At 39.7% G+C, this 25,508-nt stretch overlaps 1 protein-coding gene across 2 annotated transcripts; it reads right to left on the bottom strand.

The window, feature by feature from the left end:
* Positions 1-696: 696 nt before the first annotated feature.
* On the bottom strand, positions 697-23,940 carry hbs1l (HBS1-like translational GTPase). Of its 2 annotated transcripts, XM_042389836.1 has the most exons (18): positions 23,688-23,918; positions 22,971-23,036; positions 22,126-22,257; positions 21,669-21,920; positions 10,710-10,818; positions 10,137-10,384; positions 8,855-9,020; positions 7,908-8,025; positions 5,969-6,115; positions 5,200-5,274; positions 4,923-5,040; positions 3,767-3,835; positions 3,542-3,646; positions 2,783-2,873; positions 2,539-2,647; positions 2,262-2,362; positions 1,902-2,046; positions 697-1,777 (listed from the first exon to the last, which is right to left on the bottom strand). In XM_042389836.1, exons 1-18 carry the CDS (start codon positions 23,728-23,730, stop codon positions 1,766-1,768), a joined length of 2,106 nt encoding a protein of 701 aa, XP_042245770.1. In that variant the 5' UTR covers positions 23,731-23,918; the 3' UTR covers positions 697-1,765. The 2 variants fall into 2 exon arrangements, with proteins under 2 accessions (XP_042245770.1, XP_042245771.1); XM_042389837.1 differs by lacking the exons at positions 697-1,777; positions 1,902-2,046; positions 2,262-2,362; ... (9 more) ...; positions 10,137-10,384; positions 10,710-10,818 and adding an exon at positions 17,774-20,355 and having other exon boundaries at positions 23,688-23,940.
* Positions 23,941-25,508: the final 1,568 nt, after the last annotated feature.

The following is a 25,508-nucleotide window of genomic DNA, read 5'->3' as shown; positions in this document are numbered from 1 at the left end:
AGTCGTCATATAAACCTGTGCCTGAATGCAATAAATCTTTTTATTTACTGCTCTACTGCCTAATTTTTGTCATGTCCTCCCCCTGTGTGTCACAGTTTCACCTTGGTGGAGTTTTTGCAGACAGGCGGGTTCACTTTGTGATAACTCCTGAATTCTCATGAGCCACTTAAAAATCAAGCATGAGCCTGACTGAGCATTCATTCCCCTTCGCTCTTTCCATTGACTAGTCATTAAATTATAATCTCCTCTGATTTTTCCCTGTCTTTCTCTCACACCACTTAAACTGTAATGTTTCCTTTCTGTTTCTCTCTGTTTATCCAGCCTCTAAACACTTACAAAGCAGTTTGTACTGTGATACTGGAAGTGCTGAGCAACTGGGGCCACTCCCAATTAAACATGTATCACCACAGAGTCTACAACTAGATCGCCTCCCTCCAGTTATACGAGATTGCTTTTAGACGAGTTTGTGACTTTTTTTTTTTTTTTTTTTAATTCTGAAACATTTTAGCATGCAAATCAAACTCCTTCTTTAGACTCTCGGTGACGGTATCAATAAGATCTGTTTTTTGTGGTGCTTTCCACTCCAGCAGGAAATCATCACCTCTATATTTTCACTTCCATATGCATTTCGACAGATGGAAAAAGAAAAACCCGGTTTGTTTTCCAGAATTTTGCAATCAAAACTCGAACCACAGGTTGTTGATGTCACGTTCATTTCGCATCATCTTGCTTCACACCACCTCACTTGCACCAACATTTCTGATTTTACACATGGAGAAACAGAAATACAGCTCCTTCAGTCTCTTTCTTTGTTAGGGAAAAAGAAAAAAAACAGATCAGCCCTTCAAAAAGCATTTTGAAGCTTTACTGAAAATCTCCTTTGTGGGAGGATTTCAAGTCATTTATCTTTTGATAACATAAAAGAGTATTCCAACTCCTTATCGAGGGAAAGATGAACATTTAAATTTCCCTTTTTGTTCAAAAACTACTCTACCTTGATTAGAGTAAACATTTACATGTATTTGTTGCCTTGTCCCCTTAGCTGCGTAATATGCCTTCAACTCCTACATGACATTATCCTTTGATTCCTGTCTAAATTTAAAGTTAACCAGTTTCAGTTTAGCAGCTTTATTAGGAGACAATTCTGCTTTATTATGGAAAAAAAAAAAAAGTGATGTAAACTGGATCCTCAACGTCACTGACTAAATTTTACATAATGGAGAAATGGGAATTTGTTCTTTCTAAAAACACCTCATCAATACAAGAGAAAGGAAATGTCGTCCTTACACCTGGGCTGATTTGTAAACAGCTCCAGTTTCACTACCTGCACTGATTTGGTTTGTTACGCCAGGTTTCTTTCACTCAAGATAAATAATCAGGCATCACTCTTTCAAGGTTGAGTGCAATGGAATTAATCACAGAAAATATCAGCATGGTAGGATCATCTGTCAGAGTCTAATTATAGTATTGATTTGACTTGATCAAACAAAGAATTGAGAGCAAACAGGTGGAGGCTGCTCAGCCTCGCTGCATTACGATGTCAGAACTGGTGGATGCGTTTTGAGCCTTGTTTCGTGCCACATGGTTGGTATCTGTGCAGTTAGTGTTGATCAGGGCAGTCAGGTGAAGCAGCTGGATGGAGAGATGGATGGATGTCATGCTCTGAGTCCATGAGTGACATCTCTTGAGGAATTGCACTTTGTCTCTGGCTGCATGCAGTCTCCAGAGCAAGGTCTGACTGGCTCTGAGTCGATGGAAATGGTCTTCATTCTTTGATCTGCAGTGAAGAAAAATGAAGAAGACACTTAATAAGTAAGGAGAAAACAGCACCACAAGCTAATGTCACCTCATGGAACCGTTCGTCAGCTGGAGCACATTGTCCAATAGCAGTTACACTTCACCTCAGTGACCACGCCTGCAGCAATAGTGGAGCCTATGTAGCGCAGCATGAAGCGGCCGAGTTCCTTGTAGTCTTTGTAAAGCTCTAATGACACCGGCCTCTGGGTCTGGATCTCCACAATGGCATTCATACCCTTCCCTAAACACCTTAAAAACAGGCAAGACACACAGTAAGTAAGCATAACACACTTTTAATGACATAGAAATTAAAATGAGCACGCTATAATACAGCAGCACTTTAACACTTTAAAAAGTTGTTAAAGACCAACTCCTCATGACTGGAGAACACATACACATTCAATAAAATTCTGATGTGTATATTATGATATAAAATGCCATATAATGCCTCCCCCAACACTCACTTTGGTTTCTTCTTGAGGACTTCACCACTGCTCTTATGTAGAACACTTATCAGTTTCCTAATAGTGGCCGGCTCACTGACTGTCTGGTAATGCAACAATACCTGTACACAAACACACACACACACAGTGCCACAATGAACAAATATGCACTTACAGTGATACAGAGAGAGTTGTTAGCTTGTAGATACATAAAACAAAAAAGTGTGTGTGTAAGATAGAGAGAGTGTGTGTGTGTGTGTGTGTGTGTGTGTGTGTGTGTGTGTGTGTGTGTACTTACTGGGAAACCTTGTGTGATGGGGACCTCGATATTGAAGAGGAGGATCCGGGCTCTGAATCGGGTGCACACTCGAATAGGCTCCTTGGGATCACAGAACACACAGCCGACACTGCAAGGAAGCAGTTGTCACTTATACAGCCAAATATGCACACTCCAACCACACAGACATCACCAGTAATAATATTTAAAGCTAAACAAGCCTTATAGCTTATATTAACCCAAATAGTGGCAAAAAAGGGTTTACTTGATCTTGATGATGTCCATGCCAGTGACCGTCAGGCTGACATGATCTCCTGCTGCAGCCCAGTCCAAAGCCTCGTCATGCAGCGTGATACCTGTAGTGGAGATAGACAGAGTTTAGGTCCTCCAGCTGCCACATGATGGCAGCATTCATCACCAATCACTTACTCACTCACTCATCACCCACACTCACACAAAAATGGCATTTCATACACAGGTGTCATTGAAGCATGAACATGTTTTTCACTTAAAGAAGAAAAACTAACTGTACCCTTATTTAATTTAAATATTTTTATTGATGTTGTATTGTAAGTGTATATGTGTGTTTTCTTTTGCTTCAGCTCATCTTCCTCTTGCAATTGATTTTCCTTTACTGGTTATAGGAAAATGTCTTGTCTGGACCCTGAAAATAGCACAATGGTGGTGTCTTTTTTAAAGTATTTCCACCTGTGTAGTGGGTGTTTAAGTAAGCCAAGTAGCATTATTGTCAGCACATGAACAGTTATATCTGGTATAGACAGTGACAGGTTTGGAGGCACAGATTGAATATAATGCTGCAGCAGATATATTACACTACAAACTGGTTCTCAAGAGGGTTTTGATTTATTTTAAACTGTCTTCATAATTAATTTCAAAACAAGGTTTTAGAGAATTTTTGAGCATCTTTTCCTGCTGCCATCTGTAAGAAAAATGATCTGTGTGCCACATGAAAATGCAAACTGAAGTACCAGCCACAATGTCAAACTAACACATCAGTGCATACCTTTGACAGTGCATGTTTCATTGGGGGGCATAGCCAGTATTCTCTCTCCTGTCTGAATATAACCAGCCTCGATCTTCCCTGTAACACAGAAGCCTGAACCCTGGTCTGCGGAGAGAAAATGGCGACATCAGCAATTTCTTAAATTAAAAAAGGAGAAATGAAAAGGGGAGAAATGAAAAGGGACACGCACAGACTCACATAAACAATATGTGACAGTGACTTTACCTTTGAATACATCAGAGACACACAGTCTGAAAGGTTTGTCCACAGACCTCTGAGGGGCTTTGAAGGCATCTTTAGAAGATAGAGAAAAAAAAAGAAGACAGAAGAAAAAAGAAAAGAGGAAGAGAACCATGAGGACCGGAAAGGCTAGTAAATATTATGAGAAGCCCGGTGAATCATTTTCTCTGGTACTGGATGAATTATGCAATAGATGTCTTGGCGGTGTTGGGTGAATGGGAAGGTGTGTCCAAACTTTTGACTGGCACTGTATGTTCTCAAAACTCTACTGAAACTATAAATCATTTCCTCCTATTTATCCATAAGTTACTCTGTGCTGTAATGAGTCATTTTGAAGTGATAGTACACACAAATGTTTTGACTATCTAACCCCAACATCCTGTGGGCTTTTTACAGGTTGCTGTGAAAGAGCTGTGAAATGCTACAATTCAGTCGGTAACAATGGCTTCTAGTAGTGACTTTTACAACGGAAAAAAGAGCATAATTACCGTCTCTGCTCATATGCTCAGCGTATATACACATACATATACACACACACATATATACACATACATATACACACACACACACACACACATATACACATACATATACACACACACACACACACACACATATATATATATATATATACACACACACACACACACACACACACACACACACAAACACACTAATAGTTCAGGCATGATATGGCTAAATAGGCTACTTCTTGTTGAGCTACCAGGAAGGCAAAAGCAGTGTGGAGTGTGGAACGTACAAAAAAAACCACTGTACAGCAGAGAAGTGAAATATGCTGGAGTGGTTTGAGATTTTTTTATGACCGCAACCGCTATTCTCTCAAGTCTACAGGGTGTGTACAGTTTACAGTGAAACGTATGCAATTTCATTGCAATGGGTGATTTTTCTTTCTTTTTCAAGAGAAAAGCCTGTTAATATTCAACAATAGACTAGATGACAACAGATGGGTTTTTAATGCAGTGCAGTAAACATGCACAAACACCGGAAGGCTGCTCTCGTTACATCTCTTTACACAGTTGCAAGAAATCCATAACGAACATAGAGCAAAAATGCTGCTGGGTCTGAGTGTCAAAAAGCAGTGAACGCTTTGGGCAGCTTGATCCATGCCAGTGTACATTACCAATCTGCTCCAGCAGGCTGGGTCCTGAGTACCAAGAGGTGAGTTGTGCAACTGAACTCCTGGTGATGAGGTTCTCTCCTGACAGGCCGCTGGTGGGGATGTAAAAAACATCTGACTCCTGGAAGAACAGATAAAGACTGGATCAGACTAAACCCAACACGGAAAGCCAGGGAATACTTCTACTTAGCCAAAGAGATCAAGTAATCAACAGTTTGATTTACTGAAAACAATTTCATATCCATATGTCAAGATGTTGAGTGACTTGGTGCTAACCAACCTTGAATCCTGCTTGCTTGAGAAAATGGCCAAGTTTGGATGTGATTTCCTGGAAACGCTCTTGTTGCCAGTTTACCTGTGTGTACACACACACATAAAGGAAAAATACACAGACCAAGTTAGAAAGTTTCCCCTTCAGCACTGCTTTGATATGGAAATGTGTTAGCAACATGCCAGTGATTGTAGGAAACAAAAATACAATCTCTCACTCACACACACACACACACACACACACACACACACACACACACACACACAGGTCCCTCAGGCCTCCTGCTGTCTTGACAGAAAGGTTTAGGGACTTTCAGAAAATCTGAAAACCAACAGAACGGGTCATTTTATTACAGACCTCAATCTGTGACTTAAATGGTATATACCACCTTCCTGCTGCTCGACTACTTTTTATCAAAAGTGTAATTGAGTGATTTTTGCTCTTCTTGAAACATTTGTGAATATTACTTGGATAATCCCTGCATAAGTGTCGTTAAAGGACTAATTACAGACTGATTCAGTGAACTCTCATGTTCTTAAAGCTCTGCATTTCACCAAAAAATAGCCACAAAGCAAGGAACAGATTGCTTTCAAATTATTTTCAATTCAATACCCCTGCAGATATGCATTGCCTACACAATTTGTGAAAATCAAAGCCTTCCTCACCAATTTGTGACAATAATATTATGTTAAAAGTCAAATTACTCATATTGTGTATCTGTAGTGTGAGCAAATAACGAGTCATCCCCCGGTGTTCAGCAGTGTGTTGCTGGTCTGACCTGGTCCATCTTGTTGACAGCCACAGCCAGCTGAATGACGCCAAGTGAACGCACCAACAGGGCATGCTCTCTGGTCTGACCACCTGCCTCGAAGCCTGCCTCAAACTCCCCTCGGCTGGCATCCACCACAAGCACCGCCACATCTGCCTGGAGAAAGAAACCAAGGGGGGAAGATAAAAAACATGTGCATCTGTTTCTGCCGAGGCAGATGTGAGCATCATGGTCACATACACATGCACACAGTTCATTAAGTATTTGGTAAGATATATTCTGATGGTTTAGTTCCTAAGTGACAGCGACTGGGAGGCTTAAGAGCAGAGTGTCATCTGTAACGTTTGGACGCATTTCCAGCCTTGTCAAACTATCACACATGGGGAACAATAATGTCCTCTCCACAGGTCCCCCATGTAATTATTTTTGTGGGTGAGATAATGGCTCATCAATATACCAACACTGAAGCATTTATTTACATAAAAGCATTTTTCAATACTTGAGTTTCAGCATTCATGTTCCAATAAAATTCTGAATTTTAATCTTGCATTTAAGTGATGTGTCATTCTCAAAAAAAAACATATCCAGTCGTATCTATTTTAAGCATGTACAAAACCGATCTGTACACATTATATATCACACAGTCAGCATTGCAGAAACTGTGACTTGTTTGTGACTCGGCTGTTTCCTAGCCCTGGATCAGGTACTTTTTAAATAAATGAGTGCATGCTTTACTCATTCACCTTCATCAGAAGAGTGACTGACTGACTCTTTCTTTCATTTGCTTTCAACAGAAACTCCTTAGTCACAACATGATCAGGCTAAACGTGAGGACAGTCATATGGCAAAAAGAGAAATTACATTAGAGCCCCAAAACAGAGACAGACAAGCACACCCATGCTTGCAAAAAGTCACCACCCAAAACCACGAAGGTTATTTCAAATCAAGTTGACGGGTGTGGTAAGCTGAGGTTATACTGAAGGAGGGAAAGTACCCTTTTAAGGGCAGTGTAGACGATAAAGCCATTAATGCAGGCAAATTATACATTCAGAGAAAGAATCAAGATATCTGTGTAGTAATAACTGACATGGTGGAAACTAAAAAGTATAGAGTTGTGCATAAGGTGATGTATACCTCAGTAGAGATTCTGAGATTTCTTTACACCCTGGAAACTAGCTGACACCTTGCATGCCATTGTGAGCAATGTTGCAAAGCAATGAGCAGGAGTGCTTTATAGCAGCATTGGATTTTTTTTCATCAATGTGATGAAGTACCTATATACAGTATGTCAAATATTTAATTTGCTGGATTAGCCAAAACAGACCTTCATGTCAAGTTTTCAATTAATTTTCCAGATACCTTTCCATATAGCAATATATATAGATGCCATACTATTAAATTGCATATACCATGATAGAGGTTTTTATCCATATTGCTCATTGCTGATCTATTGGCTATGCACCTCTTTAAGCACATTTTACATGCTGTAGATCTAGAATGTCCCTTTGTTAAAGACTATCAAGAAAAGCACTGTATTTTTGTTTTACTGTATCATTACATGCAATAACTTTCTAACTTTTTTTTCTTATCTGTATCATGTTATTCCTGTCCTCTCTGATCTGTTCAATGTGTTGCTGTAACACTTACATTTCACCCCAGGATAATTTATTAACTTATTACTAGAATATGTTTGAAAACATTGCATTTTCTTTCTATGAACCCATCATGCACCACATTTGTTCTTCTGAACTTAGCTACAAATATAATCCATGTCCATTACTCACTTTTACCTTTGTGATGTTCTTCTTAAATATACCTACTACAATACTTGATACCTGGAGATTTGTAATTTAGGCTGGATTATATGCACAGTGCATGCAGGCTGCTTGAAGAGTTTAATGGTTTAAGGGGTGTTCAGCCCTCAAGAGGAATGTTTTATGTGGTATACCTGTGCAGCTCCTGTGATCATGTTGGGAATGAAGTCTCTGTGCCCTGGCGCATCCATTAGAGTCACCACTTTAGTGTTCGTCTCAAACTTGGTCATGCCCACATCCATTGTCACACCTCTGCAGCGAAACACAAATTATTGACTGACTTTTTTTATAACCATATGGGGAAAAAAAATGCATTTACAATGTACAGTATGTGATAGTGTCGAGAATTGACTCAAAGTTTCAGTTGTCTGTAGCTAGACTGCCGTATAAGGCAATGTTGATTTAAAGCCTCAATCTATTTCAGTTCAACAGCAACGTCTCCTAGTAGGGCGAGGCTCTCGATCAGATTCTGTACATATTACGCATTCGCTTCAGATGTTACTGATCAGCGAATATGCAATCCCACCCTAGTCACTTTCTGTTTCTCACGTATTTCGCTTCCGTTTCACTCTGGTAACAACAACAGAGATGTGGCTTAACAGGGAGCCGAGATTTCATGATTCTGAGATTTTGTTAAGAGATTTTGTGTGTTAAAAAGTGTAAAGTCAATGTTAAAAGGTATTAATTAAACAAAAAATGTTTTGTTTGCCTTCCAGCTAGTGAAGGAAAGAGTTGGTTGTTCTAATGAACAACACAAGATGCACCAGACATTGGTAGGGCACCAGCCAAATGTCTGACTTTCAGGATTTGTTTATCAACCAGACGCACATAGCAGGAAGAGACTGCAGCTTGACAAGCTTTTTCACCATGGAAGTGTCCTTTAGCAAGACATTAAATCCCTGTCAGCTTCAGGGGAGTCACTGTTGCCAAACCTCTGACCTCTGCACTCTACGTGGTAAGGAATTTGATAGAGAATTTCCCATTGAATATCAACAGAACATCATGTATACATGCAAGTATATTTTCTGTGTAAATATACATTTACTGTGTATTTGTGTGTAGAGTCGCGCTCAAAACGTACCTGTCCCTCTCCTCTCCGGTTTCGTCCAGGACCCAAGCATAGGCAAAAGAAGCCTTGCCTGCCTTCTTTGACTCCTGTTCATACTTGTGCATGGTACGCTTGTTGACGTTGCCCAGCAGATAAAGCAGGTGGCCCATTAGTGTGCTCTTCCCTGCATCCACATGACCTGCAGAGAAGAAGGGAATAATGTAATGATGCCATAGAGTTAAGGACAAAAAAAAAAAAAAAAAAAAAAAAGGAGACAGAGAAGCTCAGAGGGTGGGGAATGAAAGAGGACACCTAGGAGGGATGGAAGGAGGGATGAGGATAGAGAGAGAAACAGGGCGAATGTTGCAAGAATGATAAGGTAGTGGAAGGGAGAGAAGATAAGACATGGCAACGGGAAGCCACAGATGGGAGAAGGAAAGAAGCAGTATTACACAAGAGGAGTGAGGTAGACAGAAATGGGAACAAGGATGGAGGGTTTAGAGGGGGAAGGGAGAAGACCGTGGTAAAACGAAAGGTTTCATAGGCTGTGGGAAACTAGAATCATCTGCACTTCTGAAACTACAAAGTCACTTTTTTCTGTTGTAACTGAGAATGAGAAAAATATGATTGAGCAACTGCATTGTTCTGCAGTTCGACTCATTTACTATGATTAAGCTTAGACATACACCAAAGAAGGAGATTCAAAATCGAAAATGATTTCCAGACGTTAACATTGAAATATCAGACTGTGAATGGCAAAATTTGTGTGTAAATCCACTAATTTAAAAGGTTATGAGGGAAAAACCTAATCTGTTCACACCACATTGCAATGTGAGGATATTTTTATATGGATTTCATGCTTGCTGTTTTGAAATTTTGAAATGAATGAATGAATGACTAGATTTTCGAGGAGGAAGAGTTCCTGTGTGTAAAACTCAACTTTATTTTGAGACTGCAAGGAGCACACTGTTATTTTTTTTCCTGTTCCTGTATTTCTTAATATGTTAAAGACAAAATAAATAATAAATAAATGATATAAAATGACTGTTGAGCTTATAGTCCAGTGTCCAGCTAATGTTTGTAACACATCAAATATGGTACTATGTGTATTATGTAATATGTGTATTTAAATGTCAACCAGTGTGTACATGTGTTAAGAAATTCTTTTAAATGGTGGTGAAAGAGTGTGTTTTTTATCTGCTTGGTGCACAGATAATCAAATTTTGGATCCTTACTAATTGTCCTGAAACCTTAATGTACTTTAAAGTAAAATAAAATTAATTTGCGAGTGATTTTTTTGCATATTTCTTCCTACCTATAACCACCAGATTTAACAGAGGTTTGCCCCCCTGTCTCTTTTCCAGTTCAGCCTTTACATTGATGGTCTGCTTGGCTTTTCCAGAGCGGCCTGGAGTGGGAACTGGGGCGGGCTCATCTCCATTTGACCCTTTAGAAGGTGTCTCGGGACGTTTGGAGGTGGCCTCTGAAGCAGGTGTCGCAGTGGCGTTTTCCGGGCTGCCACCTCGACGTACTGAAGTGGTGACAACGCCGTTCTCCCCTGTGCTGAGGAGAGAATGTGAAAGATGATGGTGAAAGAAACACTTTCATGCAGCTTCTTGAAATTATTAGTAAATTAATTAGTGGCACTGAAGTATTCCCAAACAAGAAAGCTCAACTACAACAGGGTGACCACACCCATTCAGTTTGAAATGTCAGCAATGCTCACCTACATTTACAATCATAACTATTTTTCATTTTAATGAAATTATTATCTTGCCCATTGCTGAATGATTTCCAATATAAACAGAGGGAGGAATTTCATCACATCTTACATCACTGTTTTATGAGAATGATGTGTGTTTGTGTGCAGATGTGTATACACAGGTACCTGGGAACATCAAAGCCCATTTTCTGCTTCTTGCCAGAGACGGTCATGCGGGCCACTTTGGGTACCACTTCAGAGTCCAGTTTATTGTGAGACACATCTCTGCTTTTCGCTACAGGGAACAGAGGAACTTAATGTACACTTGCTCACAAACAAAACTCATTCATGACCCACTGCAGCCAACAAGCATATTGTTTCATGTTTTCCAACATAATTAATGGAAATTACCTTCATTACAAGTTAAACGGTTTATCTGTGTTGGTTTACAATTGTTATCATCTCTCATAACCAGGATAAGAAAAGACTCTGATTTCCAGGAAGAAGATTTTTCACAAGCTGTTCTGACCCACAGCTGAGGACAGAATTATTACATAAAGGTCATCCAGATGCAAAACCTTTCTCACTTTCAATTATCAGTTTACAGTGAGTGGAGCGGCCGCAGACTGAGCATTAGTCTACACGTGAGATTTGATCGTTGGGTTTCTGTTTTTCTGACTTTGGAGAGAAAACAGTTGTTGATAAAGGTTTATTGTGTAACCCTGCAACATCAGTGTGTTCTTCTAAAATGACTAACTCCTACACATTTGTTGTAACATTGCTTAGATCTGCAAAACAGTAACAGAAAACACAGAAGCTTGTTCAACAATGCACACAGCTGTGCCACTGACTAAGGCTTCTTGACTATATTACTACAGGATACTGTTTATGACTGTTCTCCTGATCACAGTTGCGTGCTTTGCTGGCATATAAAGTATACATTATTAAGTGTGAGAATATGATGCCATCACTTGAACTCTGAGCATCCTCTATCTGTGTGATTGGTAAATTATATTCTGCAGCAGTGAGACTTGTTGAGGTCATCGCTTTGTCATCCCAGTCGCAAATGGCCACCGGTACCAGTCATATCAACCTGCTACTGATTCATTTAGACTGGGCTGCACAGCCAAGCCAACTGCACCCTGCGTGCATACGTGCATGTGTGTAGCACTGACATCCTGGCTCACAAAGGGTTAATTTCAGAAGTGGCCGTTGCCTCCTGTCTCCACGTAAATAGAGCAGTGTGACACAGCATTTCACAGAATGATTCTTTTGAAAAGGTGTCACCTCAGCAAAGTGCACGGCTAGAGGTGAATGTGTGTATCATCAAATACACACGCACATTCACACACAACTGATTAAAGAACTTGCACACATTTGCACTAAGAGACATCCACAGCAAACAAAAAACCCAAAAATGATCGATTTGTAACTACTTGGAAAAGTGGAGCTTGTCATAAAATGTAATTTCCAGCAGTTTTCTTTAATGTATTTTTTGGGTTTGTATCAAAACAGAACAAACTCCCACACACTGTCCTCATGCAACTTAATTTATTGCACAATTGCTTTCCCAGGATCGTTACTCCCTTTGAATGTTTGTCTTCTAAAACTTAAAAAAAAATGTTATTCTTTACCTTATATCTTTGGTTAAGAAAGTGCATTTTTTAAATGATACTAATCCCTTTTGTGTGCCCCTACAGTATATGTTTCATGCAGTTTATTCATCATAAAAAAAATACCCTGAGGGAAAATGAGTGGAAAGGAGGTGTGATTCAACAGAATTATTAATGGACTTTCTCTAACCCAGCATTCACTAAATGACTGGCTCTGCACAAGAGAAAAAGTCCCTCTCATTCTGAAACACAGATACACAAACCAGGCGACTTGCTGAACTCTGAAGACAACTTTTTTTTCTTAAAAAAGTAATGACATGATGTGACACAATCATCCACATCTGTTGAAAAGGTGGACAACTGAGGCAAAGCTGCATAAAAGATGTCATTAAAAACAAAAGTTACAACTTACAGAAACTGCTAGCTATATGTAAGAAATGACAATAGATAAATATAATTCTATATAGAAATTTCCCAACTATTTGTACATGTGATGGGTGAACTCAACCAGAAAGGGACATCTTAACACAAATTATTAACACCATTATCATCATTGAAATCTGCATCATTATTATGGTATCTGTCCTGCAGTTAAGCATCAACATGAGATGGAAAAAGTACTCTCTGGGGAATTTTGGTTCTTCCTGCAGCTGGCAGCTTTTCTTGTCCCTACTACAGTGACGTGGAGGTTTCTGCCACCTGTGTTGAACAGGACACCAGCTTGCAATCCCCTTTTAGGGAACATCAGCTGTGAAATAAATCATTTCATTAGATCAAGTAAATATAAAAAGCTAATGAATGACCAGCTAATTAAACCCAGTCCACACCCTGTTTACCTTTAAATAACATCAAAAATAACCCACAACCTTAAAAAAACAACCATCTACATCAGTGACACATAATTAGGTTTTCTTTAGAATCTTCAGCTCTCTATTTTAACCCGGGGTAAAACAGACAGGCACATCCTACTCAACTCCCCCAAGGTCTCAGGTAATAAACAACCCTCTTTTTAACTACCAGACATGTTGCTCTGTCAAAACACTTTAATACCTTTGCAAACAACTGACTTGCCAGATAATTTTTTTTGGGCTACCCTGAGGGCAGCACTGGAAGGGCGGCCTGAGAACAGCTACACAGTGCAATCTGATTTTAAGGCTTGGAGCAGGATGTCTTCACACTGTTTGTACTGGCAGGCAAACAGTTGGCGTCCTCCCATCCAGGATTTCTCTGGTATAGGAGACCCTTGCAGTGACTCAATGAGTGAGTCATCTGTACACCTTAGCCTGAGGGCCCAACTGAGCACATTATAAAGAGGAGTCCGCCCAGGATATGCAAATAATCAACCCCCCCACCCCCCCATCCAAATACACAAAAGTTTGGAGGCAAAAGTGAATTCACAAGGGTTGAAAGAGAAGGTAATGGGCTGTGGTAAGGTGGCTGTGCAAGTGAGAGTCAGGTGCAGTGTGAGAAATGGAGAAAGATCAACAAAAACTAATTCAGGGCTGCAACTAACGCTAACTTTAATTATTGATTATTCTGACGATTATTTTCTCGACTGATCAATTAATCATCTATAAACTGTCAGAAAACGGTTAAAAATGCCTGTTACAATGTCTTAGATCCCGAGGTGATGTCTTTAAATGTCTTTGTCATGTTTGTTTTTGTCTGATCAACAGTCAACAGTAAAGTTTCAAGTCCTCATTTGAAAAGCTGCTTGGCATTTTTCCTAACAAAAAAAAAATATATATATAACTAAAATTGATCAATTGTCAAAATAACTGCATATTAATTTTCTGTCAATTGATTTATCATAACTAGGTAAATACTCATTAACCCTTTATTGTCATTACATTAAAAAGTGAGATCTAGAAATAAAATTTTGATCATGAGGCTCCCTGCCACTTGAGGCCGCTAAAGGCTGTGAAAGACTAAGAACAATTTTAGACTTGAGTCACAACTTCATGGGCCTAATGTTGGGGGAAAAAAGGGGACAAACCATTTGCAGCAAACAACTATTATGTGACTGATTCAAGTACTGTCTACACCACGTCTATGTAGTTATTAACAGTTAGCTGTTAGTTTGGTGCACCTCATGCTGTCAAAATGTAGTTTCACAATTTAAAGATAGTCAGCCCTATATGTAGGTTTTAATACCAGCTTTAATACTAGGATACATCCAGTGATTTCACCACTTACAGCAGCATACGTTCCAACAGAGAGGATGGAGCTATCACTGAAAAAACCTGGTTTATATTTATAGAAATGGATGACTGCATTTTGGCTCTCTCTGGTGTATAGTAGCTTATTTCTGCTCTGAATTAAAAGAGCAAAACCATGAGTTAGACTTCTTTCACATTTGAAAATTGGAAGTAGACATGAATGAAAGTGACAAGGAAGGAAATGAGACTGCTGTTTGAAGAAAAGCTCCCTACCTGTCAGCCCTGTCTTAAGATTAGTCACACACCGACACAGTGTCAGTACCACCACTAAACATTTCATAAAATGACATTAAGATATCTCTCCCTCTACACCCACTTACTCTGCAGTCAACCTTGACTCATACCAAATACCTGAGAACTCTCACCTACTGTTTATAGATTTCAAAATAGAGATTTTTACGACCCATAAAACAACCTAATGTCAAGTAAAATGATGATTGATTTACATTGTTTATGAAAATAATTATATAAAACCCAGCTTCTGTGAGTAATGGTACATGACTGCAGTTCCTAAACAGGCAAGAAAAAGATTCAGAATCAGCAGTATGGGAAAAAAAACAAAGTTTTCAGTGACTTGTAACAACGGAAGGAGCAAAACACTCGCAAGTTCTTGTGGACAGTAGTGCTGCATGATTACTCGTATTGAAATCTCAAATTTGAACATTTGTACATGTAATCTCTTTCTTACATGAAAATGATTCAGCTGCATTTGCACCAGCAGGGAGGCCGAGAAAACTATGACAAAGCCACCTGCTGCCTGGAGGATCCTACCTTTTGGAGTTTGGAGGAGAAAAAACTTCTGGGCACAAGGACTGACAGTGACAGCCTCCCTTACTGACAGGACAAGGCTTCAATATTTTGTGAAAAGGCTACAAGATTAGTTGTGTAACACGTCATTATCTCAATCATGTTTTCAACATGTGTCATCAAGCTAAATACGAAGCCATTTTTAACCCTATGTGAACCACTAAATGATCAGAAACCCATGTACAACAAAACACAGAAGTCTTACTTCAGAGTTCCTATGCACATGAAAAACGTTGGGGGTCACGTTTATCGTTATAACGTTCAGCTTGTTGTATATAAGCAGTTTATTTTAGTGTGTCCTTTTGCTGTATGTCATGATGTTGCCTGTCTTGATGAAGACAAAAAATGCAATAAATGTTTCATAAAAAAAAGTTTCCCTACAAACTGTGGAAGAAAACTGTAAGTCTTCTAAATTATGTTCATACTTATTTCATCCAGAATTGTGCAGCCCTGGTGGATAGCGCCAAAGATGTCAGACCCCATGAACCCCATCATGAAGGCAAATCAACTCTGGAAGGAATTCACGATAAACACAGTTTGAGTGCTAAGCTGTGTGTAAAACTATATTGCTACTTTGTGTGCTATATTTACTCTAACGCATTTCATTTGAGAGTGAAACTTCTGAGTATTAAATTCATGTACTATATAGGGCGCAGAAATCCCCACAACAAAACAAAAATGTAGTGTGGGTAGTATTAACACTACCTTTTACAGTAAAAATCTAATAATCCACTGCTTTGCATTTGCTAGATGAGCGAATTACATGACACTACACCTGGAAGGCATGACGCAAGGTGATTCTGAAAATGCTCAAAATCTGAACCTAAACTCATTATTGTAACCTACTGCGTGTTTATTGTTCCATATATAAAAACAAATTAAGCCACAGCCCTGAAGAGAGGCCAAGCTTCCAACTTGAACACGCTTCAAAACAGATGATTCCAATATCCAAATTTGTACCAAGCTAAGACAAACATCCTCAAGAACATCCATAGTTACATAAGGTGCCTCAAGTGGTGGCTCTTGATTAAAAAACTCTTCTAAATATGTCTGCACTTCCTTTGATAAATTTGCACAAAAAAAATATTGCTGTCACAGCAAAGGTTTTTGGATTTAAGCTACAATTGCACAACGTGCAAATAATAAAAGGAACTTGAGTGATTTCTAACGCCACTTCGTGCCTGCTGCAAACTGTTTTATCACATTCCCTTTTGAGGACTTTTAGGATTGCATTTCTTACAATTTGAGAGCAGCTTTTTCCATTTAAACCATGAATGAATCTTTCTCAGCCTGTTTTCCACTTTACATATTGCACCACAACAAAGCAGTAGCAATAATAGCATGTAAGTCCAAATGCATACGCTTTCTTTTGACCACTTAGTGAGTAAAATGGTATTTTCCAGTGTTGGCACCACATCACAACAAAACAATGTTTGTGCAACATGTACGCCTTGCAAAAATGCAGAGCCTGTAAAGACAAAAAAATGATTTGATCTGTCAAAGCCTTTGACAAAGCTGTGAAAGCTGAGAGACATGATCAGATTTTCCTACGTAGGTGGTGTAAGAGACACACAGAGAGTAAGATGATCACCCGCTGTGTCGAGTCGATGTGTGCTCGGGGTGACATTTTCTCCAACAGTGCAGCTTCCTGCTGAAACCCACACACTGGCTCGCCTCAAGAGTAAAGGACAAAACAGTTGCTGGACAAACCCCCTTGTTAATGAGACACTTGTTCATTTCTAGACTTTCACAGAGTAAAATCTAAAACTACTGCAGATCACATCTTCACTTATAAAAACAGACAACAACATCCCCAATAGAACTCATTATTTCCAACCATCATAATGCTCCAGAGACTTCATGTACACTGAGGAACCAGTTTGACTTCTAATGTTTGACTTGTCATCATTACCACTATCTGCCCTTTATTATCTATCATTTCCCTCAGGCTCACCAGTTTATGTTTGACAGCCTTAGGGTCTAGTTCAATCAGCTTTCTGCACCTGTATAGGGTTTACAGACATCCAACCTAAAGCCTACTCCTTTACTCAAAGGCTGATCTCATCATTAAAGACAACAATGAAGCAGTGCACGAGAATGACTAAAAAGAAAGGAAAGTTTGACATCAGAAAGTTTGACCCTTATCTTTTCCACCTGTCTCAAAACTATAGCACAGTGTCCTGCCGCTAACTGTAGAAAGATTACCGGTTTTTAGGGTTGACAAGAACGCACGTAAAACTATGTCTTACGGCTGCTGTTCATACATATTGTTATCAATCTAACCTCGAAACTGTCCTTGTTTTATCTTAAGTGTTAGAAATTCATTCCTTTAATCACAAGATTCACCATTCAAACCAAAACCAGTGACTCACTCTAAAAATGTGAGATGCCTTAAGAAACTTTGGCCTAACCCCAAAAAACTGCATACACTGCACCAGATACATAATGCAGTTATTCTGAATAGTTATATAGCGTACATATATGCTGTTGAGCAGTATTTTCACTCATTTTGTAGAATCAGTTAAACGAAAACTATATTTTTTTTACACTCAGACACACAAATGCGCACACACACACTGAGCCAGAAAGACACGCCCAGACAGAGGTGCACTCAGAGTACATAAATTCAGTTATCTTTATTTCAAAATATGACAAATTAATCTCTGGCAGTGTGTGATGACACACCCAGTATAAATCAAACACACTTGTACTTTACATCGTAATATTAAAAGGTTTGTAAGAGCAAGAAAAAGATTTTACCTCAGGTCTGAAGGCATTCATTTGAACTCATTCATTAGTTACAGTGCTTGAGCTAATATTTAAGTAATTTCAATAATGTGAAACAACAATGAAAAGTATTCACTTGTCTGTCTGTGTGAGTGCGTCTGTATGCACGTGCATGTGTTCTCGCTCCCTCATGGGAAAAACTCCAGGTGTCCTCTAAACCAAAATTTCTACTCTATGATCTCAAACACAGGCAGCCGTAAACCAGTACAATGGTTAACTGATCCATATTCCAATAGCTGCAGCACACCTGCAAACAAAATCAACCTCTTTTTCCTCTTTTGAGATGAGTTTTTTTGCAGCTCAAAACTAGAAAAGAGGCCATGCCAAAAGAGACATTAATTTTCCCTAGCTAAGATTAAACTACTTTACTGTCATACAAAAATGTGAATTAAAAGCCAACGGCTGTCTATGCATATAAAAATAAGACTCAAATTTAAAATGTAGAAAAAATGTTAACTGTGTTAAATGAGAAAAAAAACATTCTAAAAGTTCTTAAAACATTCATTGTCCTGAAAGTTACTTAGCTGCAACCATTTTCAAGCTGCCAGAGTAACTGAGTAGTTCATTTTTTTTTTGTCCTGTTTGACTCAAACATAAGCAGTAGCAACAAAAGAATTGTGTGTTTTATAAAAGAAGAGATACATAAATGCTGTAGCGGGACACAGTTTAAAACACTCATGAGGACTGATAACCCTGAGTGCTGCATCTCTTTGTGTTAACGCCAGCTGGTAGACTAAATGTCACCAAAAAGCTCTGAGGTTCTCATCTGTAGTGAGTCAGTTTAGCACCAAGCTGGATGCAGCTGATATAAGTGCTTTTTATTTCCTCTTGTCTATCTGGTGAAAGCCTTTCTCTGATTAGCACGGACAATGTCGTCAGGTGACGGTGTGTCAAAGCGGAATGGTACAATCGGCGTGAGCGGGGTTTGCTGCTCTTTGCATTTGTCCTGTTGGTCCTGCGATTTACAGAGGAAGGCCTGGTGACTGCTTCCTGTCCTCTGACCTCTTATTTTAACCTTTGTTATATTTCTCGTCCTCTTTTGTTGTCTGCGGCTCTGAATCGACAAAGTTATCGCAAATATCGATGGGGGTGCAAAAATAGAAGGATCCAGCCCCGAGGCGACTGGAGTTGGAGAGGAGGGTGAAGGGAGATCGCTGTCAAAGTGACGAGGGCCCACTCCGTGTGACTGGGCCATGAGCGTACTCAGATCAATAGTCTGGCCCAGCTTGGGTGGCCTGGAGTTTTCGTGGTATAGTTTGTGGTCGAGCTTACGTTTTGTCCCACCCTCTGTAGCACTCTCTACCAGCACACCAGCCCTATCTGGTTTTGCTGGTGAAAGGAGCGAGGTGAGGGAGTACTGTGACCCATTTGAGGTGGTTGAGGTTTTGCCTTTGTGTTCAGAAGACAAGTGTGACAAAGAGAGCAACTCAGAGAGGCCAGGTGGTTGTTTCACTGCGTTTGCTAGAGGTTCAGTGCTGCGGGGTTGAGGGGAAGCTAAGGAACTCTTGGTTTGATGCTGACGTGCTAGCTGAGACAGTGAGACAGCCCCACCTATGCATGGAGGAGTAATGTTGGTTAAACTAGAAACAGGGAGAGTCTTTGCTGGTCCTCCAGGGCTCTGTGACTGAGACTGAATGTGTGGATTCCTGTTATGATGCTGTGAAGCCAGCTCAGACAACGAGAGCTGCTGTGCTGGTGCATTCATACCCTGGCACTTTACAGAAGTGGTGTTACTATGGGGACTAGGGAAAGAGTTGCTGAGAGTTGGGCTGCGGTTTGAATGTTCCTGGATTAAATCAGCCAACGATGGGCTTCCCTTAGGATCAGCAATTGTTGCTTTGCTTCCAGTCCCAACTCCCACTGAGAGCGGATTGCTCTGGAGGACAGAACTGAGACTCCCGAACCCGGGAGGAGGAACCAGAGAAGAGCTTACAGTTGTTACTTTGGGTTGGTTTATTGACAGACTACTAAGTGAAACTGAAAGGAGGGAGGGAGCTGAGCTGGGAGATGCTGAAGACATATTTAAAGACGCCAACGTTCCCAATGAAAGATTGTTATTACATATGAGGGACGGAGGTGTATTAGGTCCTATGGTGAGAGCACTTAATGAGGGAACACTTAAACCTCGCCCCATGTCAACTACTCCTGACCCTTTATTCTTCTGCTCATGCTCAGACATGAGCTGTGCCAGACTGGTACCACTGCTAATGCTTGGCGCAGCACTTTGACAAACAAAATTTTGACTTTCAGAGCTGTTAACCACTTTGTCAGCCTTAAGTTGAGATAAGGGATCACGTGAGTCTGGTGTGGTTAGTGGCGAGTGAGGTTGTGTGTAATTGCACCCATCGGTCTGGGGTTTATGTGCCTTGGATGTATTGTCTATGTGAGAAGCAGACAAGCAGGCTCCTTACCTTACGAAAGCCAATTGCAGTTGACGAAAAGGAGCGACAGGAGTACCACAGAGCAGATGGGATGAGACGGCAGATGAATCATACCATAAATAAGGGGAAAAGAACAGAAAGAAGGCATTTTGTTAAACATTTGCATTTGTATGACTTAAATGTGTCATCCAACAGTGAATAGTGACATTTTTCATATTCACATTACTGATGAACATTAACTAAAATATTCTTCTGAATGAGCGTCTTCAGAAGCATCCACAAATATTCAGTCAAAAATAGCATGATACCAAGCTATATCTCAATCATTCTTCAGTCTATTCTGCTATAGTCCAGTTCTTATGTTTCTTAACCCAGGTATGGCTCTGAACCATGCTTTATATTAATGCCTTAATAGAGTTACAAAGTGGAAAGAGCCGTTTTTGGCACCCCTGGTTCCAGAGGTAAAAATGACATTCACTTCTCACTTCTACAACTTGGATCAGCTTGAAACTCTCCCGGTTAAATCATCAGCACAAAAGATGAGCCAACTGTGTTAGAAAATATCTTGTTCTTTGAAAAAAGTCGAAGGTACGAGCCTTTGTAGGTTTCAAGGTAGAAATAACTACAACTCCCATGGTGCATTTCGGCGAGAAACATCCAATCAGGAGCTTAAAATTCTGTTACATGAGCCACTGACAGCAGGTGGAAGCTAAAGATTCTGGTGTAGTAAAAACTGAAAACACAATCTGCAGCTTGAGTCAATTCACTTTTAAATTCTGGGTCAATCATGGGTGACTTCAGAAACTATGGCTCTGTGTTTTGTTCTCAACTGCAACAACAAAGCATTTTTGAAATTGCTCCTCTGACTGGTCTCTTCTCAATGGCAACGGCATGTGTATTCAGACCAGTCAGTCATCGAGTCAGCTATCGAATTATGAAGATTCTTATACTTCTTGTAAAAATAATGTATCACTTTATTATTACACATCTGTAATTATGATAGAGAAATGGGAGATGTTGAAAAACTTTTGACTGGCTATATGTGACTATACTGAAATGAAACTGTTGAGCAGTTGATACAAATCCACCTGACCTTATTTTGTGTACAATAAACTCAGTCTATACTATAACCAGGTACTTAAAAAACTCAAAATTGTGAACCAACTGAATTATCTGAAACACTTGTTCAGATCCTGTGTTGTATTTGGTAAATAACTGGAGAAAACATTTAAATGACACTGACAAACATTCGCCTAACACACTATTACAGTGGACGAATCAAGAAAAACAACTTCAGATCAATAAAATTAACATCATTTTGATCCACTCCAGGCGTACCTTTTTCAATCACGGCCGCTTGTTTGGTTCTTTGTGGAAGTGGTGCTTTCTCTTGGCAAACTCTCAGTACAGAAGCTGTCTCCTCAGTGGTAGTTTTGGCAACTGGGGCTGTTTTAGTGTCTTCAGACAGGACTGCATCCAGTGCCCTCTGTGGATCGAATCCACATTTTATGGCTGCCTGGCTCAAGACCGAGTCTGACACTGCATCTCCCAGCACAGTCCGCATATGGTCCAGACAGGAGTACAGCTTTGCTACAGAGTACAACACACATGTTTGATGCAGACATTATATTTGTGGCCCAGGAAACAGAAACGATTAATAAATAATAAAGCAATAAATAAGGAAAGTATACAACTACTCATTCAATAAGATCTTAATGTCAAATTTTCTGAAAACAGGTAAAGATCAGATGATCTCTGTCATTTGTATACGGCTGCATGGACTTGATGATGTTACCTTGATCAAGAGGGTCAAGATTGTGGCTGACAGTAGGAGACATAGGAACATCCTCATCTTCATAATCTTCCTCCTCTAAAGGCTCCTCCCTTGGTGCTTGCCTTTCTTGACGTGAGTAGATGAACTGATTTGCTGTATAAACCAAAACCGTCATAACTCAGTGGCCATGAGAGATGTCTGGTAAATGCTGTATGAAACTGTCATTTGATCACATCAATAAACTATATCAATTAAAGGACCAGTGTGTAGGATTTATTGGCATCTAGCTGTGAGGTTGCAGATCGCAACCAAATGAATACACCTCCCCTCCCCCTCTCCCTCCCCTTCCAAGCGTGTAGGAGAACCTACAAAAGCCACGAAAATCGTGAAAAACATGAAAGGCCCTCTCTAGAGCCCGTGTTTGGTTTGACCATTCTGGGCTACTGTAGAAACATGGCAGTGCAACATGGCAGGCTCCGTGGAAAAGGACCCGCTCCCTATGTAGATATAAAGGGATCATTCTAAAGTAACAAAAATGCAACAATTCCTACTTTCATGGGATTAAACACTAATTAAAACATACTTATGAACATTGTATTCCACTTCTGTCAAGTCTGTCTCGCTAGATGCAACTAAATCTTACATACTGGTCTTTTAACAAAAAACATGTAAAAAAAAAACAACAAAAAAAACAACAACTATTTTTTCATTAATGTTACAGAAGCAGCTATTGTTGTTATTGACATTAATGTTATCTCTTTATCAGAAAACATACATACTTGTTGATGACACTTTAAATTGTCACAAACAGTAATTATGATGATACATATACATGCTTTGAGAATCCTTCTTTCACTGATACCAACCTGTTGCTGGTGATATACAGTAATCATCATCCACAGATTGTCCATACATGTCATCATCTTCAAAGTCTAGAAAAAAGAATGTAACTGAGGTTTAAATGTGTTCCTTGTCTCTTATTTACACAAACATACAAACGTGTTAAATACAGGTGTTGTAAAGAGAGCGTCTTTTGTGACAGCTGTCATTTTGCCTCGTCAGCTACTTTACAGAATGCATAACAAAGTGTAAGCTGGCAACCAGGTAATTTTCTATAATTACTTAACTGTAGATTTGACAAATTTGGAGGCTTAAAAAGTTAATAAGGTGATGAAATGTCAGTATACCGAATCAAACAATCAGTTATAAGCCTGAAACATTTCTCACAGAACAGTGGTAAGTTAGCACGCTAGCTCAGCAGCTAACGTTAACCATGATAAGTGTAAACATTGGCTACATTATTAGTTGCAGACACATCCTATCGGGTTTAAACATTATAACGTTAGCCTGAAAGACTGTGTATATAGTTATAGACTAGTACTGTGGTGCAATTTAGCTTGTGCTAGGTGCCAACTGACACGACTGCAATGTTATCTTGCCAGCTAAACTAAGCTAACGTTAGCTGCCAGAGCTACGATCAACAACAGTGAATTTTAGCTTCGCGGCTGACTTAACTACTTCAGCAGGTTGAGGCCTTGCCATGAGGTTTAAAAGGTTACCAACACCTAGTTAACGTTATCTACCTTCATCGTAGTTGTAACCTCGGACATTTCTGTGCCGAGACATTTTTGCTTATGTGTCTTCTCTGGGACCCAGCGTAAATGTTTTTCGGCTCACAGACAGTTGTGACATGTGTGTGTGTCACTGCTCGGCTGCCATTGCTGCTGCTGCCGCTGCTGCGTGAAGTTACAGCAGTACGGACGTCAGTTTTAATTCTGCAGCCTAGGAAATAATTGAAATAAAATCAGAAAGACAGTTTTTATTTCACTCATGTTTTTTGTCTTTTGTTTGATGGTGCACTATCTAGTCATTAAAATAAAATGTAAGACTTGCTTGCGGACTATTTTTTTTTTCTCTCGCCGATGTAATTTCCTGTTGCAGTTCGACCAATGAGGCCTGAGATCAGATGTCCGACATAGACATGTTTGTACATCAATATACTCAACAAGCTTCACGTATCGCACGCTGCATTGCACGCTGCCTGACCCAGTAACTGTCTCCCAGTCAGTCGGTGTGTGCAAAGCCGATCATTATCAGCAACTAATGGGGGGGCGGGGGGTAAAAGTGAAACCTTAAACGCACCATATAATCTTACCATAAACTATCTGGGGCCTAACAGGAAGAGAGATAACTTATAGAAGTATTGAGCAAAATGGAGACCAGCTTGTGATAAGTGTCACTGCCTTACCTGACACAACAATAACACAACTGAACCAGTGAAAACCATGAAAAGGATGATGATGTTGACGATGATGGTAGAATTTTGATAATAATCATAATGGTAATCATGAGATGGATGATGAAGATGATGGTAGTGGCAATTTTGATAAATTATGATGACAGTTATTATGGTTGCATATTACCTGCAAACAGTCAGACACGTTGCTGTTTTATAATCTGGGAAACAATTCATAATAATGATAATTAGGACTTATTTTTGTGAAAGAGGAAGCACAATATCGCAGATGAACAAGGACAAAATGGCAAAGTGTTTTCTTCCTCTCTGCACAGCCTTGAGAAAATTATTTCTCAGAGGTCATGAGCAGTGCACTAAGAGAACTTGAAGGAGTCTGCCAGCACAAAATACACATACAACTTTCAATCTCACCTATTATCTTGGGGTGTGAATGTCTAAACCATTTTTGTCAAAGGTTATGCCCTATGGTTAGAGTGCGAGGTTACTAACCCACTTCGTGCAATGAGTGACATCACTTTTTCCTACCAACTTTATACCACAAGAAACCTATAGCCTGTCTTCGACAAAGGGAAAACAAATGGTTGTTTATTCCTGTGTGTGCTTGTGATTGTGCATTCACAAGCTATCTATGACTGAGTCTTTGCATGTACTTAATAGTCACAAATATGCGTGCAGGTGTATGCATGTGTGGTTTTTGATACACTGTGTTGTCCTGACCTCATCTGTAGTAGCCTATGTGCTGATGAAAGAGAAGAAGATGAAAATGTCAAACAATAATCTGATACTATCAGTGATGCAGGTGAAGTATACGCTTGCACATCTGCACAGTGAAATGAAATATGAGGTTTGGCGTGTCTCCCCAGACTATAAATAGAGCAGAATAAAGGCAGACGTCTGCTTAGGTAATTCTAAAGACCTTTTCACAATGAATGGCTCATATTGCAACTGGCAGTTTGACGATGAGCAGATTTAATTGACAGTGGTTAGCAAGAACAGGAGGGGGATCATTCATATCAGGAAGGGGTGCTAGACAAGGTGTTTATTATTTATTATGCACAGTTTTACCTTTAGTGAAGAGTGTGTGTATGTGTATGTGTCTGTATCCGTGTGTGTGTGTGTGTCTCTAAGTGGGTGGAGGTTTCCCCTC

Source organism: Thunnus maccoyii, chromosome 17 (assembly GCF_910596095.1).
Source record: "Thunnus maccoyii chromosome 17, fThuMac1.1, whole genome shotgun sequence".
NCBI lineage: Eukaryota > Metazoa > Chordata > Actinopteri > Scombriformes > Scombridae > Thunnus > Thunnus maccoyii.
The sequence above is the reverse complement of the archived record's forward strand: the minus strand, read 5'-3'. Positions and strand labels throughout refer to the sequence as shown.

Excerpts from the sequence above, each read along its gene's own strand:
- hbs1l (XM_042389836.1), bottom strand. The coding sequence starts at position 23,730 with ATGTCTCGGCACAGAAATGTCCGAGGTTACAACTACGATGAAG. Across the intron at positions 10,819-21,668 it reads AGCGGCCGTGATTGAAAAAG|CGAAAAGCAGAGATGTGTCT; the intron begins GTACGCCTGGAG and ends TGTTCCCTGTAG. Across the intron at positions 5,275-5,968 it reads CTGTCAACAAGATGGACCAG|GTAAACTGGCAACAAGAGCG; the intron begins GTCAGACCAGCA and ends GTGTACACACAG.